Below are 13,447 nucleotides of genomic sequence, written 5' to 3'. Positions count from 1 at the left end.
TCTCCTGGAATCTCCTCCATGCCCTTGAGACTGTGCTTGGAGACATAGTAAACCTTCTGGAAATGGCATGTATTGATGTGCCATCCTGGAGAAGTTGGACTATCTGTGCAGCCTCTGTAGGGTCCAGGTATCAACTCATGCTATCAGTAGTGACACTGACCGTAGCCAAATGCAAAACTAGTGAAAATACAGATGAGGAAGGAAAAATGTCAGTGGCCTCTAGCTGTTAAACCATTCCTGTTTTGGGGGTCATCTCGTTGTTGCCCCTCTATTGTATCTGTTGTTAATTTCATTAACACCAAAGCAGCTAAAACTGATTAACAACTCCCTGTGCTACTTAACTTACCAGATCAATATCCCATACTTTGCATTGACTTGATGCTATACTCTGATTTATTTTTTTAAAGATTGAAGGCAAAAAACAATCAATATTAAATAAGATAAAAATAAAGACACAAATGCAGGCTTATTTATTACCAGTTTGCAGACTCTGGACACTTTTATCAAGATACCCATTAACTTTATCAATTGCTCTGTAGAAAAACCGCCAACTCAGTAATATTACAGTGTGCTTAATTCCCTAATGAACTTTCTGAAGCATAATAATTTGACAATAAAAACATTATTTTCAGGTATGTAAACTGTAGGAAATCCCTCTATCAGTGCATCAGTGAATGGTTTTAAAGGAATTTCTTGTTACTGTTTCTCAATGTGAAGTGACAATTAAATTGTCATATAATGTAAACACCTCATAACTAAGAAAGTGTGTTTTTCACTCATGATCTATTGTTCATAAGGCATTTGGAGTAAAGGTTTTGTTGATAAGTATATTTCAACTACAGGCTTTAGAATTATGCATTGATATAAAATAAGTGTAAACAAAATCACCAACCCATCATAACTGACAAAAAGACCCCAATTGCACCTTGTAACTTGGTTTCAGTCATGTATTGCTGGAGTATTTGCTGTGCACTTCTGTTGAATTAGTTACTATTGCAATCTGTTATTTATGAGCAGATTAAGATTCTATGAGGCATCATCTGTATCTGATACATTTATTTTGTCCTCTGGAGATCCAGGAAACAACAGCTTTCAAAGTTGCCAAACACACTTGTGATAACCCTCACATTTAGAAGTGGTATCATACTTTACAGTTTGAGCATATCACCTGATTTGCCCACATTTAATCACTTACCACATTGTATGCATACACATCTATACGGTATTCTTGGATTTACTCTCATTGGTTGTTTTGCTAATGGAACTGTAACATGGATAAGAATACACATTCAGTTTTATGTGTGTTAAATTGCTTTAAATGTTTACTGTGGTCACTAGCATAGAGCCTTTAAAACAGGTTCATGAGCTTAGTTTATTCAGGTAACATCATATTACTTTTTTAAAACTACAGGTGCCGGTCATAAAATTAGAATATCATGACAAAGTTGATTTATTTCAGTAATTCCATTCAAAAAGTGAAACTTGTATATTAGATTCATTCATTACACATAGACTGATGTATTTCAAATGTTTATTTCTTTTCATTTTGGTGATTATAACTGACAACTAACGAAAGTCCCAAATTCAGTATCTCGGAAAATTAGAATATTGTGAAAAGGCTCAATATTGAAGACATCTGGTGCCACACTCTAATCAGCTAATTAACTCAAAACACCTTCAAACGCCTTTAAATGGTCTCTCAGTCTAGTTCTGTAGGCTACACAATCATGGGGAAGTCTGCTGACTTGACAGTTGTCCAAAAGACGACCATTGACACCTTGCACAAGGAGGGCAAGACACAAAAGGTCATTGCTAAAGAGGCTGGCTGTTCACAGAGCTCTGTGTCCAAGCTCATTAATAGAGAGGCGAAGGGAAGGACAAGATGTGGTAGAAAAAAGTGTACAAGCAATAGGGATAACCACACCCTGGAGAGGATTGTGAAACAAAACCCATTCAAAACTGTAGGGGAGATTCACAAAGAGTGGTCTGCAGCTGGAGTCAGTGCTTCAAGAACCACCACGCACAAACGTATGCAAGACATGGGTTTCAGCTGTCGCATTCCTTGTCTCAAGCCACTCTTGAACAAGAGACAGTATCAGAAGCGTCTCGACTGGACTGCTGCTGAGTGGTCCAAAGTTATGCTCTCTAATGAAAGTAGATTTTGCATTTCCTTTGGAAATCAAGGTCCCAGAGTCTGGAGGAAGAGAGGAGAGGCACAGAATCCATGTTGCTTGAGGTCAAGTGTAAAGTTTCCACAGTCAGTGATGGTATGGGGTGCCATGTCATCTGCTGGTGTTGATCCATTGTGTTTTCTGAGGTCCAAGGTCAACGCAGCCGTCTAACAGGACGTTTTAGAGCACTTCATGCTTCCTGCTGCTGACGAACTTTATGGAGATGCAGATTTCATTTTCCAGCAGGACCTGGCACCTGCACAAAGTGCCAAAACTACCAGTACCTAGTTTAAGGACCATGGTATCCCTGTTCTTGATTGGCCAGCAAACTTGCCTGACCTTAACCCCATAGAAAATCTATGTGGTATTGTGAAGAGGAAGATGCAATACTCCAGACCCAACAATTCAGAAGAGCTGAAGGCCACTATCAGAGCAACATGGGCTCTCATAACACCTGAGCAGTGCCACAGACTGATCGACTCCATGCCACGCCGAATCCAGGCCCCAACTAAATATTGAGTGCTGTACATGCTCATATTTTTCATGTTCATACCTTTCAGTTGGCCAACATTTCTAAAAATCCTTTTTTTGCATTGGTCTTAATTGATATTCTAATTTTCCCGATACTGAATTTGGGACTTTCATTAGTTGTCAGTTATAATCAAAATTAAAAGAAATAAACATTTGAAATACATCAGTCTGTTTGTAATGAATGAATCTAATATACAAGTTTCACTTTTTGAATGGAATTACTGAAATAAATCAACTTTGTCATGATATTCGAATTTTATGACCGTTACCTGTATTTACTCTGGTGTGTGTTTTAGTATTTAAATTGTAATATGTGATCAGTTTAATTTGGTCACTAGCATAGAGCTTTTAAAACAGATTCATGAGCTTAGTTTATTCAGGTAACATCATATTATTTTTTTTAAAATATTTACTCTGGTGTGTGTTTTAGTATTTAAATTGTAATATGTGATCAATTTAGGGGGTGTTGCAGCCTCTCAGCATCTCAGACACATATAAGCCCTCTTTGTGGTTAAATGAAGTGTTTTTTTTTTATTGAGCTCCAACACCTTCTCCACAAGAATAACAACAAAAAATACACCAAGCACAGTTCTCCTTCCTCCTCCAAGAACGTAGCACACTGCCTCTTGACTCTGATTCTTCAAATTGAGACAGCAGGCTTTATTTTAAAGTCAACCAGGGAAATGCTTCTGGTCTCTTCTCTGAGTTGTCAGGAGTACTTCTGTGTTGTTTGGGAACCAGGACAGTCCTCTTCCAGCAGCGCCCTCAGACCATCCCGAAAGACTACAACAGGATTGCATTTCTGGACTCCATTTCCCATGCAACCCTGCAGGAGTCCTAATCAGGTTGAGCCCTGAGGAACATTGCCACCTACCATGTGGTTGAATGACCTACTACTGGTATGCCCATTTTCATGGGCCTTCCATTATGGCCTCCTGGCCAGGTATGAAACCTTCTGTTATCCCGGCCAGGATGCCTGTCCTCCCTTCTGGGCACTCATAAATGATAAAATTAATATTAATCTTTCAGTTGTCACATTACATAATTTACCCCATTCATATTTGTTGAGATTTACTTTGTTTTTATATTATTCCTGGATGTTTTGCTGTGGGCTATAAAGAAAATAATGAATCTGCAGAGATTGGTAACAATGAATTGTCAAGTGAATTGTTACTGCTTTGTCACATTACACATGTTTCTATGCGCTTCACTTATCAGGGTTCCTGAAGTTTGGTCCAGGAGGACTGCATTGGCTAAAATTTATTTATTCCACCCCAGTTTATTATTTAGAAGCTAGTCCTTTCTGGTAAGAGAAGTTCTTGCTTAGTTCTGTGAGTTGTATTCTGCCTTGTCAGCTCATTGTTACATTGTAGATTGTTTTTTTTCTGTTTACATCATCCAAATGATTTGCAGAACAGAGTAGATTAGTAATTGTAAGTTATTCATTTTTTGTTATCCAATTTCTTTTCAAATATTTTATTAAAGCAGGTACTTAATGAACTCACAAAGGTGTATATAATGTAACTATTACATCCTCAAACCCACTGAATTCAGTTCAGGGTTGCAGAGGCCAAAGCCTAGCTTGATGTCAGTAACAGAAAGACAGGAAACAGATCTGGGAAGGATACCAGTCAGTTTCAGGCCACATTCATGCACATACATATAAGGCAATTTGGAATCATCATATGTCTGTCAGTCAGTCAGTCATTGTCCAACCTGCTATATCCCAACACAGGGTCACGGGGGTCTGCTGGAGCCAATCCCAGCCAGCACAGGGCGCAAGGCAGGTACAAATCCCAGGTAGGGTGCCAGCCCACTGCAGATCATCATATGTATTTTTTAAATTTGTTTTCATCTAATGTTAAGTATATGGTTAAGTTTGGTTTTATTGAGCAGAAGGTAATGGAAAAGAGAAAAATAAAATAGTTTATCTGTGTACTTTCTCTGATTATAGGCAAGTAATTGAAAAACACAATAAAATGAAAAACACTGTCAAAATAATAACTGATTAATTGCATTTATATAATGCTTTTCTTGATACTTAGAGCATCTTACATAGTCAAAGAGGAACACCTTCCACCACTACCAATGTGTAGACCCCACCTGGAGGATGCAACGGCAACCATTATTGTGCTAGCGCAGTCACCAGATATTATTAGGTGGTGAAGCGGTGAGAGAGACAGTTAGCTAATTAGATACAGGGGATGATTAGGGGGCCAGAGTGGATGAGCCCATGATGGGCAATTTAGCCAGAACATCAAAATAAACCCTACTCTTTTAGAAAGATGCCCAGGGATCTTTAATGATTGTGTCATATTTACAACACAGTGTCCCCATCTCTGCACTCGGGAATTGGGACACAAACGCAAACTGTAAGGTAAGCTTATCTTTCTTGCCCCACAAAACACCTCTTCCAGCGGCAACCCTAGCTTTTCCTAGAAGGTCTCCCATTCAAGTATTGGCCAGGCCTGAACATGTTTAGCTTCAGGTGAATGACCTGTTCTAGTGCAGCTGATATAGCTGCTGATATCATATACATTTCTTATTAAATAAAATAAATATTATAATTTTCATATAAAAACTGTTGTCTGGGTGAGTATTATTTACATATTGTTATCTTTGGAAAATTCATGAAAGCTAATCAATTATTCTTTCTCACTTTGTCACTGTAACAACATTCTGTATTCCGCAATGACACTCTGAAAATGTGCAACATTTTAAGACTTAGTTTAGTTAAATTTAAAATGTCTGTGTTAGGATAGTTGGCAACTAAGTTTTCCATGTGATTGACTGGTGCCCTGTTTGAGGTTAGTTTGTCACTTACACTCATTGCTACTGATATGCACCACCTCTGTTCAAACCTGTATTGAATAAGCAGTTTGAAAAATTAATAAATAAGTGTAATAGTTTATACTGAGTCTGTTATAAAATGGTTTATGCTTAGTTTATACTTAGGAACTAACTTAGATAACAATCTTAAGTGGAATGCAAATGCAAAAATATATTCTTTAAATGCAATCATTGTTTATTTTTCCTATGTAAACTGAGACTACTTAAAGTAGACAAGGACCTCATGTTGTCCTTTTATCATAGTATGATTCAGTCTGTTATCACTTTCAGTTTCATTGCCTGGTTTAGTGGTCTAAAAAAGCAAGATTTAACAAATCTCCAGCAGATTACTAAGCATGCAGCTAAAGTTATTAGGACTAATGTAGCTTATCTGGCAAGTGTGTGTCAGAGAACAATCTTAAAGAAACTGGAAATAATCTCAACTGATGACAGACATCCATTACATGTAGAACTTAACTTCAGTAAATCAGGAAGGATAGTCGCTTTGAAAACCCACACAAATTGCTCCAGAAATTCCTTTCTTCCTAATACCTTACGACTTTTTAATGAGGAATATTGTAGAAAACTATTATGGTTTGATATGTATCCTGTAGCAATTTTTGTGTAAATATGTATTATCAAACTGCTTTACCTTAACCTGTCTTGTCTCTATTTGTTTTGTTTCATTTCTTTCTGTCTTGTTATTAGATGCAACTAAGAAGGCAGATATATCTTCTTGTATAAACATGACTAAATAAAGCAACCTTTAGCCTTGAACCTTGAGTCAGGAACTCTGCTTAAGCCCAGAAAATTTCCCATGATCTTGTATTCCTGTTATACCACACACTTCATCTTACTGTGTGCTACCTGTGCCTTATCTGCCGTCAGTTTCAAGAAGTTAAATTACCACTGAAGTTCAACTAAGCACCTTTTCTTCTTCAATGGTCGGGTGTTTTGTTTTGTCTGTCATCTGTTTTTGTTTTGTGTGTTGTGGACTCCATGGGATGTATCAGAACCCCAAACCCCAGACACAACTAGCAATATAAGGTCTTGGGTCCAAATAAAGTAGGTTCATTTAATAAAAAATGTACCATTTCACAGGCTACTCACTCACTCTACTCACATAAAACATAGTTCCTTTTCTTTCTCTTTTCTTCTCCATTGCTTCCAGTGAAGTTTCAGGTTTTCCCCTCCCTCTCCCCTCTTGATTGTAAATCCTTTTTTTTTTATTATTATTATAAAAACCTGGACCCTGGAGTGCCTCCGGCACATCAGCACTGTAATCAGGAAGCAATTCTAGGACAGGGGAGCTTTCTAGCAGGGGAAACTTCCACTAATCAACCTGGCCAGGATGCCCATCCTTCTACTTCGACTTTTGCCGTGTGCAAAATTTCAGTTGCATTACTGAAACTACAGTAATAATCACTGGTAACCAGACAGTAATATATTGATTTTCTAGTGACGTTTTTCTTCATACTCCCTGCATTCCAAAATCCCAGTGCTCGTATTCTGTACTGTATACAACATACTGTAGTGCATACTATACCTCTTCTTCACTTTGATATGCCAACACCATTGCATTGCATCGCATTGTTAAACAAAGATTTAATTGTTTTTTTTTTAACTAGCAGAAGAATGTTGATTCTATTTTAGCCACAGATCATGGTGTAACAGCAGAAGGAGAAACACATCAATATTAATTTTATGATGAAAGATGTGTATATATGAAAGATATATACACAGTGGTTTGGTTATTAAGCTAATGTGAAAGAGGATGGGGCAAGAAAATGAACCTGAGAAGAGAAATGAAAAAAAGAACTAAAGAGAGAAGAACTGGTGCCAAATATAGTCATCTGAAGACACAGGATTTGTAATTATTATTACTTTTTTTTAACCAAGTTTACAATTTGGATTTTTCATATTTTTTCAATATTTGTATAGGACCGTGTATATCCAGAATTGCAGAAGTTCATGGGAATATTAGAGAAGCAGTCTGCATCTATGGCAAAGGAAGATCAGTGGGAGCAAATTGTAGCAAAGGCTGCCTGTATCCGTGATATCTGTAAAGAAAGGTAAAGTTGTTTTAGGCCACCAAATACTGCCTTTTAAAACATTAGTACTTCTGTGTAAAGTCACATTTTGCATTTTGAAATTCTGAGAACATAAGTGGAAGAATATTTTTTGAATATAACATTAAGATATCTGACCCAAAAATTCCATTGGTCTAATATCAGCAAATGTGGTTATTGTTCATACCATAGCACTTATATCTGGAAGATCCAATCTTGTTGCCCTTTATATTTTTTAAACATGCAAATACATACTATTATCTTAAAGCACATTATATAATACATTCTTCATAAAAAGAACAAACTGTAGAACTAAATTTCCTAACTCATATATAAACATCTTAAAGAGCTCTGAGGATTTATAGTTAGTCTGCTTTTTGCTACTTACATCATCCATTTAAATTTAATATTTCAAATGGCCTTTTTGTTCATGGCAACAGGCACATACTTGAAAAGCTTTCTTTTCAGTACTTGAATTTTATTACCATAATGTAGTTTGATAAAAATTTGAAAGCCAAAAGTAATACTTTGTACTTGCTCAGAATAGTTGCTGATTTGCTGCTCTTGGGAGGGCTAGCGTCTGTTTTTGCTTTTCATGTGCAAAAGAATTGTTATCTAATGTTGTTTAATATTATAGAAGTTTTAATAAAAATTTACTTAGACATTTTTTACAGCATTGGAACTTACCCTTATCAAACTCTGTAATGGATTTGGCAATCTTAAGATTCGAGATTTATGCCCAGCCTGCAATATTTTTCACTTATAATTTTTTTTAGAGTTTTGTTTACTTTCAATTTTATTCACAGACCTTACCAGCATGGTGGCGACATGCTTGCAGCAGTTTCTCAAATGTTGAATAAGTGTTACAAATCTGACCAAGCTACACCTGCTGCATTAGCACTTGATGGTCTGTGTCAGCTGTGTCAGACTGAGGTAAGAATTTTGCTCTTTTAACTGTCCATAATATTGATATTTAAAATTTATTCATGATTGTGTGTATATAAATGATATCATGTGTAACTTCAAAAATATGCCAGGAGTAAACAGTGCCTTATATATGAAAATGAATTAAAGGTAGTCTGGTAAAATCTACTCTGTCTGTTTAAACACTAAAATGTTGTACTTGGTTATAGGTTGTTGACATTCGTTCAACATGGAATGCATTATCTCCAAAACTAAGTTGTGATTCTCGACCTCTTGTTATTAAAGCTTTGACTGATCTGTTTGCACTTGTTCCTTCACTTGATGTAAAAACCGAGGAGTATGAGGTATTTCAGTCTTCATTTTTCCACATCATTGCTTATTATATTGTTTTTGACATGTACTATAAGAGAAAAGCTTATCTGGCTTTTTTTGAAATTTTTTGATATGTGGTTAATCTACTTGTAGTTGAATAACTTAAATATAATGCTTACTTTTGTAAAAATAAGTGAATTGGTAAGCAGTAAAAGTTTACAAAATTCTAAAAACATATTTAGAATAAAGAAAAAATGTAGGTAAATTGTTTTATTTTTGTTATTTCTTAAATATAGATTTTTTTAATGTTATATGCAAGCTTATTATTATTCACAATTTAGGAATGGGAGCCTGATATAGCTTCTTGAATGACAGGAGTTGTTGTGTAATATACTCCACCATTAGAGAGATTCTGCATTCTAACATGCCTGTCAATGTTTACTACAGTATAAAGCACAACACATCTCTTAAACAGAAACCTCCCAAAGATTTTATGAAATGAAAAAGAATGGCATCGTAAGATGTATGTATGTATGTATTTTAGATTGATGTCACTCTAGCAGCAAGTTGATCTAAAAAAAATGCTGAAATAAGAGTAGGACCACCATACTTAGACAATTTGTTTAAAAGTATTCCCATTCAAGAATTTGCAATGAATTAAATTATTTGTAAACTGGATGGCATCGTGCTTTTAACCATCACACCTCCTACCATTATGGGTGCCTACAAAATACTGAAGGGGTTTTCTAGATTTCTGGAATACCTATATACTAATTTCCTTATTTTACTTCCTTATGTAATGCTAGAAGCATTTAGTCCTAATAGCTACAGAACAGAATAGCTATTGGTCTATTAATATCTATGTTCATTTGTGCATGAATCATGCTTTGTGAAGCTAAGTTTGTTTACTAGAAAAAATGGCTAAATTCAATATATCCTTAATGGTAATTCTGCATAGCATTTATGCATGCATCTTCCTTCATCTGCATCTGCCATCAACTGTTTCCAAAATTTCACTTCTTCCCGTACATATTAGAAGTAGTCAGACACTGTTTAACACTCTATGTGATGGCCATTTCTTCCCTCCTATTTGATGTTTGAAGTTTTCAAGGCTCAGTCAACATTATCATGATTCCAGACTGCAAGAAGTGCACTTTGTTTGCATCTGCATCTTTATACCCAGTGATTTTTTTTACTGTATAAAGGTGAACATGGCACAGAGTAAAGCACTTCAAAACAAACAAGTTATGTGTTTAAAAAAGGCTTCTATAGCATCAGTGAGGTGTTTGACATGTTGCTGCCTGCATAACGTTTTGGGATGAAACTAAATGGAACCCTCACTGTAAACATAGGTTGCAGTGCAGGTCGACGCCAATGTAGAGCCCTAGGTAAGGTTCATTCCTGACCTCCAAACCCTCATTAAAAAAAACACACACACATACCTTATCCAAAGTAAATTAATTAACAACAAATGTAAAAATGCAGTGTAAACATGATGATGATAATATTAATAATTATAATAAAATATCTTAAAACAGGTCCTTTGAGGCAAATGCATGATTAAAAATATGTGAATTTAAGAATAAATGAAAGAACAAAGTTATCTCTTGTACTATGTAATTTATATGTATTACTTAAACATAACACAATAATTTCAGAGCATTCACAGCTGACATTTAACAATATTTAAGGACTGACATAACATTCAGAACTTTATTTACTGTTTTATCTTGCTAGATCTCCTTGCTGCAAAGCCCTTAATTACATCACAATATGAAATACTACCAGTAACCTAATGGTTGATATTCACTGCAGCATGCTTTAGTAGTGGGATTAATTATTATGACATTACAGTACCTTCAGGCTGACTATGCAGCCTTTGCCTTATTAATTTTTTTGATCACTACAGAATTTGGGGTGGACTTAGAAGAGAAGGAAGTCCCTTGGTTTTGATCTCCATAGGTGTTTTGAGGGAACCCTGGAAAATCTGTTATGTAAAGTCAAAGCTTAGGGGTCACATGAACCTTAAATAGGCATTACACAAAAAGAGCCAGTAGCATTTGAATAAGTCATAGGCTTGTAGATGGCAGCAACACAAGTGAAAAGGCATATGAAATTATTAATGATAAAGAAAGAGAACAGAGTATGCAATGACAAAGCTTAAAAGTATACTTGATAGCTGTCAGAGCACAATACATCATGTGAAATATCAAATACAAAGATAGTCTGATACATCAACTATTTGTTTTCAATGAGAAACAGCTAGAGATTTATAAAAACATTCTTCTGATACCAATGTATTTACATAACTTCAGGTAATTTTACTTGTTAAGTTAAAGAAAAGTATGAAAGCAAAAGTAAAAAATTGTAAAAAAAAAAATAAAAGTAAAATTTACATCAGCAGGTTTATTTTTTAACCAGTTTTCACACTCTGGGCGCTTTTGTTCAGTTCCCAACAAAATTTACCAGTTGCTTAGTGTACAAAGATAGACCCAGCTGAGTACACTTTGTATTTTGCCAACAGAAGTGTTCTGCTCATGTATGGAAAGCATAGAAAAGATTTTTATTTTCAAAAAGGATTCCTCACATTTGTGCATAGTGACAGGTAAGGTTTCATCAAATTGCAAGTAAGCTGAAAAGCTTTTCACTTGTGATCCATTTCCATGATTGTCCATAAGGTGTTTTTTGAGTAAAGGGTTTTGTACATTTCAACATCAGATGCTTGAACTATTATATGCAAGTGTAAGGAAAGCCAGGAAATCATTACTGACATCAGACCAAATGAGCACTCTGAAATTTAGTTTCAATGTGTAGTGCTAGATACATTTCTGTGTATGTCTGTTTAGCTCATTCACAATTTTGGCTAACTGCCATCATCTATAAACAGATTGAATTTCTGTAAATTATCATCTGTACATGATTTATCTGCCTTTCACCCAAGAGATCTGTGAATGGCAACTTTCAAAGTTGCCCAAAGCACTTTTTAAAATTGTTTATGCAAAATCATCATCTTCGTATACTTTACTATCACTAGAATTCTAACCTGTAATTCTGCAGCAAATGCTGTTTGACAATCCTTCCATCACTAACTGTAGGTCAATAGAGGCCATTAAACTTGGGAATGACATTGTGAGCATAACTACCGGTGGACATGTTTATCTCTGGGATATTGGTAAAGGGTTTAAAGAGTGCTGGATCTGCCAGTAGGAACATATCCTTGAAAAAGAAACAAATGTTTTTTCCTACATCTTGGTGTGCATTCATAAGTGTGCAAGGAACATGCAGAGTGTAGCACGCACCATCCCTGACACAAAGAAGTTGGCTTGCTAAATTGGTGCTATCCAGAATATGGTATCCTGTTCAGCTACTTATGTTGCCTAATGGGTTGACTAGCACTGATAGGTTAGCCTGTTAAGCAGGAACAAAGTGTTCCATGAAATTCCCCTGCTGGCTCTAGGAACTTTTGAAAAAGATAATGAAATTGCAACCAGCTATAATTTGATTCGTTGTGATTTGGAGCTACATTGTAAATATATCTGGATCATGAGAAAGCCGTCTTTTTGTGACCATCTAGTTTGCCATGGACTTACAGAGTTTGTCACCTTTATGTAGAATTCTGTACTACTAGTCTTTATAATATTATGCATTTTTGTTACATATTTTATTATGTTAGAGGTTAGAGACACACACAAATATTTTTCCTTCACTTAAAATATTCAAACAAATGTAATTAATCTGTCACTAAACAACAGAGTGAAAAGTCAAGCAAAATGACACCTTTTATTGGCTAACTAAAAATATTACAATATGCAAGCTTTCAAGGCAACTCAGGTCTCTTGGCTAACATGGTACAACACCCTAGTACTACTAAACAACAGATAAATGGTAATAATAATAATTTAGAGGTGCTCTGTTGTATTATTGTATGTTTTTAGTTTTCATTTGTATTTTAGTTGTTAATCTTGAATATTATTTGTGCTTAAATTATAGCTAAATAATCATTCTTTTTCAGCATTTTTATTGTGAGCTCTGCTATAATGTCTTATATTTGATTCATTCTTTTTGTCCATAGAAATTTAAAGCACAAGTAGTCAGTATTCTTTGGAGTTATTCTCGTAATAAGGTGAGTACTCACTATACATTTCTGCAAGTACATTGTTTTGCTTTTTTTGCTAATTTCTTTATGAATTTGAAAATATTTTTAAAAGGTTCTTTTTTAATATGTTATTCATAAATATTTATTATTGACATCTTTAACAAAAATGTGTGTTAATATCAAACAATATTTGTAATAACACTGGAATCTATAGTCATCCAGAAATATTAATTAAATTGCGTTGCATTAACTGTAATTGGTCAGATGTTGAATTAACAAAATATGATTTAAGGAGGCCTGCTGCCCTCGTGTTCTCTTTAACAAGAATTATTTTCACCCAGATTCAGTGGTGCAGCTAATATGAAATCCATCATCAGAAATGGCAATAATGATTTAAAACCAGAGCAACTTATTGCTATATTGAATTCCAAAGAGGGCTTCATATGGGAATAATTGTGTATTATGAACCTCCCGTGGTTGGCATTGGTCATATTTGTGATACTTAGTCATGTAGT

At 35.1% G+C, this 13,447-nt stretch overlaps 1 protein-coding gene across 2 annotated transcripts in view; it reads left to right on the top strand.

The window, feature by feature from the left end:
- Nucleotides 1–13,447, top strand: part of focad (focadhesin) — a 363,839-nt gene that overhangs the window by 133,993 nt on the left and 216,399 nt on the right. For both annotated transcript variants that reach the window (XM_039759173.1, XM_039759172.1), the window contains 4 exons: nucleotides 7,473–7,603; nucleotides 8,407–8,533; nucleotides 8,734–8,868; nucleotides 12,909–12,959. In XM_039759173.1, coding sequence (XP_039615107.1) covers nucleotides 7,473–7,603; nucleotides 8,407–8,533; nucleotides 8,734–8,868; nucleotides 12,909–12,959 — 444 coding nt within the window. The remainder of the gene's footprint in view (nucleotides 1–7,472; nucleotides 7,604–8,406; nucleotides 8,534–8,733; nucleotides 8,869–12,908; nucleotides 12,960–13,447) is intronic.

This window comes from Polypterus senegalus, chromosome 7 (genome assembly GCF_016835505.1).
Source record: "Polypterus senegalus isolate Bchr_013 chromosome 7, ASM1683550v1, whole genome shotgun sequence".
NCBI classification, from domain to species: Eukaryota; Metazoa; Chordata; class Cladistia; order Polypteriformes; family Polypteridae; genus Polypterus; species Polypterus senegalus.
Note: the sequence above shows the minus strand (reverse complement) of the source record. Positions and strands in the feature narration are given on the sequence as shown.